We start from the raw sequence: 6,031 nt of genomic DNA, 5'->3' as shown, positions 1-6,031 counted from the left end.
ATACGTCATATCTCATTAATATTTGATAGGATGCGACACAAATGTATAAAATGTAGGCCTATGCTGTAGCGTTCTTATGCCTATGCAGCCTACTACGTATAACTAAAATACCTGTTAATTCTCCCTTTTATATCTTGGTAACTTTTTTGTCATTTTATACAGAATTATACTTTTCTTATTGTAAGTATTTTCATGAAAATGTAGATTCAGAGTTCACCTGTAAACAGTAATGTGCCAGATTACTAGAATTTCAGGGAGAAATGATAATCGCTGAAGTAAAACTAAATAGGGAAATGCTTCTTAGTTATTTTAATCAGCTAAAAATACAATTTTTAGAGCATAAAATCTCAATTTAGGTTATCAGATTTGGTTAAATATAGCAGTTTCAAACCACTCACTGCCAGTGTAGAGATATGCAACTTTCAAAAATTATTTAATGATTGATGTTATCACATCAGTTGAAGTTATTTTTTCTTAGATGAAGGAGAACCGTTATTCCTATGGATGTGGGCATTTGGTGGCAGCTCCAATAGTACTATTTATCCAAGTCAGGAACTCTGAAAATAAGAGCAATTATATGAGTTTATTCAGGTTTTTGGAAGAACAGTTCCATTACACACATAATCAGCTGCTCATATATAAACAAATGCATAGGCCTAGTTTCCATTAAAATTCTACTATGTCCCTCCATACTGATCTGAGCAGTGCGTGTCGATCCTGGCAGTTAGGCTACTGCAGTGAAAAGCATTCAGAAAATGTTGGTTTTTGTTTTCCTGCAGTCATTTAGGGTAAGAATATGGTGACGTGTTTATGTACACAAACACACACACAAAACGCTTTTCTTACTGTTGACTCGAGCGTATACGCCTGGCTTGTTAGGCTCAGCGCATCCATAACCCCATGACACGACTCCAATCAGTTCCATGTAGGTTCCAGACTGACTGCCAGTTACCATTGGTCCTCCAGAATCACCCTGGAATGGGTTATTGATGGTTAGTAGAATACAGCAATGAAAAATTATACGGTTAAATCGTGAAATCTGAGATTTTTGGTTTCCTCAGCTGCACCCTAAATACGTATGGGCTAGTTAGTTATGTAAACCATCGATAATTATAGACCTAGGCAACTATTTCTTCAGGAAAATTAACTTCAGTACCTCTCAGATTCATTATGGATATTGTTTAAAAGCTATGTAATTTCTTTTCTTGAAACTTTAAATAAGGCCAGTGAAAAGCCAAAACATATTGTGCTTCAAAGAAAGGTCCTTTCAGCGTGAAATCTTGGTGACGTCTTGTAATTTGCTCACCTGGCAGGTGTCAACTCCTCCCGCGTCTATTCCAGCGCAGATCATGTTGGCAGTGACCTGATTGTTCAATAACGTGTTGCATTTGGCGTTGGTCATTGTTGGAACAACTGCTTCATACAGCATAGTAGGCTGAGGACCTCCTGCAATAAAAAAGATGAATCTTTTTATATCCAATGGAACCTCACGAAGTGCACCTTAGCATTGCTTAAGATTCTTTACAGCGTGCCTTCGGCCGCTATATAGTTGTGACCACTTTCGTTCCTTGTACTGTATACCTCCTTTCATATTTTCTTTCTTGCATCTAACTTTTCACCCTCTCCTAACAATTGATTCAGAGTGCAACTGCGAGGTTTCTCCTGTTACACCTTTCAAACCTTTTACTGTCCATTTCCGTTTCAGTGCTGAATGATCTAATAGGTTCTTTTGGCTTAAATGCTATTATATTCAGTTCAATTCAACTCACGAGCTGCATCTCAGGCATAGTTCAAGGTTCTAATCAGTGTCCCTTCGGCTCATAGCTGCAACCCCTTTCATTCCTTTTACTGTATCTCAGCTCATATTCTTTTCCTCCCATCTGACTCTCCGCTCTCTCCTGTTGCACTTGTAAACTCTTTCCTTCGGTTTCGTTTTCAGCGCTGAATGAACTCATCGTAGGTTCCAGCACTTGACCTTTGGGCATTCCAGTCTATTACAACTTTGGTAGTATTTCACTAACCTGACGACAAGGTTCCCCAGCCAGTCACTGTGGCATTGACATTTTCGTAGAGCATATCTGGAGGCGGAAGACAGACCGGAGCGACTTTGTTATCAGAGGAAAATACGATTGGCTGCGATAACTTCAAGAGAGCCACGTCGTTATTGACGGTGATTGGGCTGTAATCCGGATGCGTGTAAATCTGGAAAAAAAATTACTTTGCAACGCAGTTGACATGTCTAATGTTTCTGCAAGATTAAGTCGTAAGAATTATTATCCTAGGAAGTCTGTAACGAAGTTTTCAAAATTCATAATAAAGGAAAATGATCACGTCAAACCCACTGAAAATGGTTGTAGTGGTTAATATAATTATCATGTAAATAGTAGCTTGGAATCTCAAAGTTATTACAGGTTTTGATTAATGTAACTTACATAAATTTTTTGGGCTTGACAATTAAAAATTTACCACAGAAAAAAACTCCTGAAAATGGTTATAGAGATTATTTCGCTATGTAAATAGTAGCTTTGAATCTCAAAATTTTTTTATGCATTTTGATAAATGTGACGTACTTTTTCAACTGTATAGGAAGTTTCATTTGTCTCATCTGGCTTACTCCAGTCGTATTCTCCAACCACGATCTTGATGGAAGATGCCGTTGTGCTGATGGAAATATAAGTAAATAAATGAGATAATCATCCTCCTTTCGTAATTAAATAATATTTGCATTAATTGCCAGATTCAACTCCTTACATGCGATTTAGGACAATTACTCCGCAGGGGCTATTGCCGTCAGTGCACCTCACTTGTTGCACTTTAGACACTACCTGAGGTTTTTATGCAGCGTCCCTTCGGCCCCTAGGTACAGCCTCTCTCATTCCTTATACTGTTCCTCCGTTCATATTCTTTCTTCCATCTTATTTCCGACTTTCTCCTAACGGTTGTTTCATAGTGCAGCTGCGAGGTTTTCCTCCTGTTACACCTTTCAGACCTTTCTACACGCAACTTCCCTTTCAGCATTGAATGGCCTCTAGGTCCCAGCGCTTGACCGGTGGCCTAAATTCTATATTCCATTCCCTTCATATATATATATATATATATATATATATATATATATATATATATATATATATATATATATATAATGTGTGTGCGTGTGGAGATTCGCCCAAAATATACAGTATTTGTAAGGGTAGAAAGCTGATTGTGAATGTTAGCCATGGTAAGTTTTTGATAGTTACTCAAACGTGAAAATAGTCATAAATTATAATGGGAATGATTTCATTTCCAGGTATTTGGAGGCCTATACTATCTGGAAGCTATACGTCAAAAATGTAAGACGAATTGTCGCTCCTTGCAGTAACGTAATGATATTGATGACTTTAGATTGGTTAGCATAACGTTTTCAGATCAGTAATGGTTATTCTTATATTTTGAGGTGGTGTGGTCATGTGGTAGAATGGGAAAGTTATTGTATGTCGGAATATATGAATGGGGAGAGCATTCAGTCGAGTGGCTGCAGATTGTGATCGTTGGTGTTTCGACGGGGGTGGAGAGGAGGGGGAGGAGTGGTGGGCGTGGTTATGAGCGTCTATACACAGGGAGTGGGGCTTCGTAGTTCGTACTCGATTCAGTCAGTAGTTTTATTCATGACTTTGTCAATGAACACTGCTGTTTCTTCCTCGAGTAACTTACTAATAAGATCTGATTTTCGAAACGATGGACAAATGTTAAAACCAGGGAGATAAACTGTCGGCACTGGATAAAAGTTGAATCAAATGTCTGGTATCTATGTAATCATTTCCCGGATCCGTTCTCAAACCAACGACACCTGATCGTACGTCTGGAAAGCGGATGTTTTACCTATTCGTTATCCCGTACTTTTACTCATACATATATTTAATTAGGAGCTTATCAGTTAGTTACTCTTGTTCCAATAACAAAAACAGTTTGAGACTAGTTCTAGTTCACAGCTCATTTGTTATCAGTTATCAAGCGTCATGTTATATTTGACAGTAACTCTCTAAAAGGCATCATAGGCCTAAGCACAAAACGTAAAGTCGTATGAACTTTTCTTAAGGTAGATCTTTTGATTAGTTTTTATAGCCATATACGATCATTGCAATTCCAATACCGACGAAGAAATTACCCATAAACACAGTGCGATGCAGTCAGGATCCATTGGCTGGCGATGATGGAAGCACCGCAGAATGGTTGATTCGATGCTATGGAAGTTATGGCTGTCTGCCAGGGGTACTCGTACATCTCAGTCACAACACCTCCAACGATCTTGGCATTCCGGTTGACGACACCGCAACCTTAATGAATATAAAGCCGTTCTAATGTCAAAGGGGAAACATGCTTGAAAAACGTTTATGGTACAAGAGTGCAACATTTTATGAAACCGAAAAGTACTTTATTTTTTATTTTATTTTTTATTTTTAACCTATTAACGAAAAAAAAAGAGGTCAGAATTTCTTCATAATCTTGCATTTAGATCTCAGCTTTGTAGTGGCCAATTCGAGAAGTTAAGAGGGCATTTTGGTTATTACAATTACATATATAACTTGTGAAAGGTGACCAGTATAAATACACACACAGAAACACCAAGTGTTTTTCATTCTGAATGGGAAACAAATATACGGTAAAAAGTGTTTGCAAACAGTTTGCAAACTTTGTTTCCAAATAATGTTTCCGAGTGTGGACAGGCCTTAATCAGATCTTCCGGATCCATTATTCAGAACAAGAATGCAATGAGATATAGACTTACGGCATGAAGAAGATGGCGGTGGAGTTGGTGGTGGTGGTGTGGGAGCATTTGGATCTGTAAATGAAGAAGATCAAAACAGAAGAAAAGGACAATGATATATCTCATGTGAACAATCCTAAAAAAAAAAAAAAAAAAATCATCTCGTAATTCTGTGAAACGTTCTTTAAAAGTATTTGTTATGTTCCTCAACATGAAAATTTCATATTCTGAAATTTCCCACAAGTCTTTTCCCTTGACTTTCCGCCGTGTATTCTTCACTTATACTTGCTGCCTTAAAAAAAGTATGCGTTTTAGAAGGAAAATGGACCTGAGTCTGTTTTCACATAGAAAATTAACCGTCAAAAGTGTATATATTCCTTAAGAGGCTCTTAACTTGAAAGAAGCAGTGAGAAACAGACCTTGCTAAATGATATCTGAGGTATATTTAGTCACCTCGTTATCAGGCGATAAATATTCAAAATTCAGCGACACTTAAAATTCAGTGAAAGACAGTTAAAAATTCAGTGACGGACAATTAAAAATTCAGTGAAGGGCAGTTAAACAAAATTCAGTGAAGGCGAAAGGACAGTAAAAAATTTCAGTGAAGGGCCTTTAAGATTTCACTGAAGAACAGTTTAAAAAATTCAATGAAGGACAGTATAAAATTCAGTGAATGACAGTTTAAAAAGTTCAGTGAAGGACAGTTAGAAATTCCGTGGACAGGTTAGAATTCAATAAAGGACGGTAAAGATTCAGTGAAGGACAGTTAAAAATCAAATGATGGACCTTTTAAATGCAGTGAAGGACAGAGTGACAAATAAAGAAAGGTCCTTACCAGAAGCAGTGACTGTGCAGTGGAAGCCCTTATTCCCTATCCTGGTAGCCTTGAAGGTGACCGTCAGCTGATTCGAGGTGCTTGTCTGTTTGAGCGCTGACACCCTACCACAGAACCTGGAAAGTTTTGAGTTAGTTTTATGGTGCTGAAAGCGAGATTGGCAAGAATGTCTAAATTTCCTGTTTGGGGGATTAAAGTGTTGTTTCTCTGATGTTTTGTACGGGATTGAAGGGTTTTTCCTCAATTTTTTCTCTCTTTTTGTCGGGGACTGATGTGTTTTTTGTCTCTGGCATTTTGTATGGGGATTGGAGTGTCTTTTCTTTAACGTTTTGTGTGGAGATTAAAGTGTTTTCCATAATGTTTTGTATGGATATTGAAGTGTTTTTTCCTTAGCTCTGTGTGTGTGGGGGATTGAAGTAAATTTCCCTAGTTTTGTATGGGGATTGAAG

General features: G+C 37.7%; 1 protein-coding gene across 1 annotated transcript in view; it reads right to left on the bottom strand.

Annotated features, from left to right (window-relative positions):
• Nucleotides 1–292: 292 nt before the first annotated feature.
• LOC135203849 (trypsin-1-like) overlaps nucleotides 293–6,031 on the bottom strand; it is a 12,764-nt gene continuing 7,025 nt past the window's right edge. The window contains exons 6-13 of the mRNA XM_064233805.1: nucleotides 5,583–5,698; nucleotides 4,769–4,822; nucleotides 4,148–4,316; nucleotides 2,571–2,661; nucleotides 2,022–2,202; nucleotides 1,307–1,446; nucleotides 847–973; nucleotides 293–557 (exon numbers count right to left, since the gene is read on the bottom strand). Of these exons, the coding sequence (XP_064089875.1) occupies nucleotides 499–557; nucleotides 847–973; nucleotides 1,307–1,446; nucleotides 2,022–2,202; nucleotides 2,571–2,661; nucleotides 4,148–4,316; nucleotides 4,769–4,822; nucleotides 5,583–5,698 (937 nt within the window). The 3' untranslated portion in view covers nucleotides 293–498. The remainder of the gene's footprint in view (nucleotides 558–846; nucleotides 974–1,306; nucleotides 1,447–2,021; nucleotides 2,203–2,570; nucleotides 2,662–4,147; nucleotides 4,317–4,768; nucleotides 4,823–5,582; nucleotides 5,699–6,031) is intronic.

The sequence above is a fragment of the Macrobrachium nipponense genome, chromosome 44, assembly GCF_015104395.2.
Source record: "Macrobrachium nipponense isolate FS-2020 chromosome 44, ASM1510439v2, whole genome shotgun sequence".
Classification (NCBI taxonomy): domain Eukaryota; kingdom Metazoa; phylum Arthropoda; class Malacostraca; order Decapoda; family Palaemonidae; genus Macrobrachium; species Macrobrachium nipponense.
Note: the sequence above shows the minus strand (reverse complement) of the source record. Positions and strands in the feature narration are given on the sequence as shown.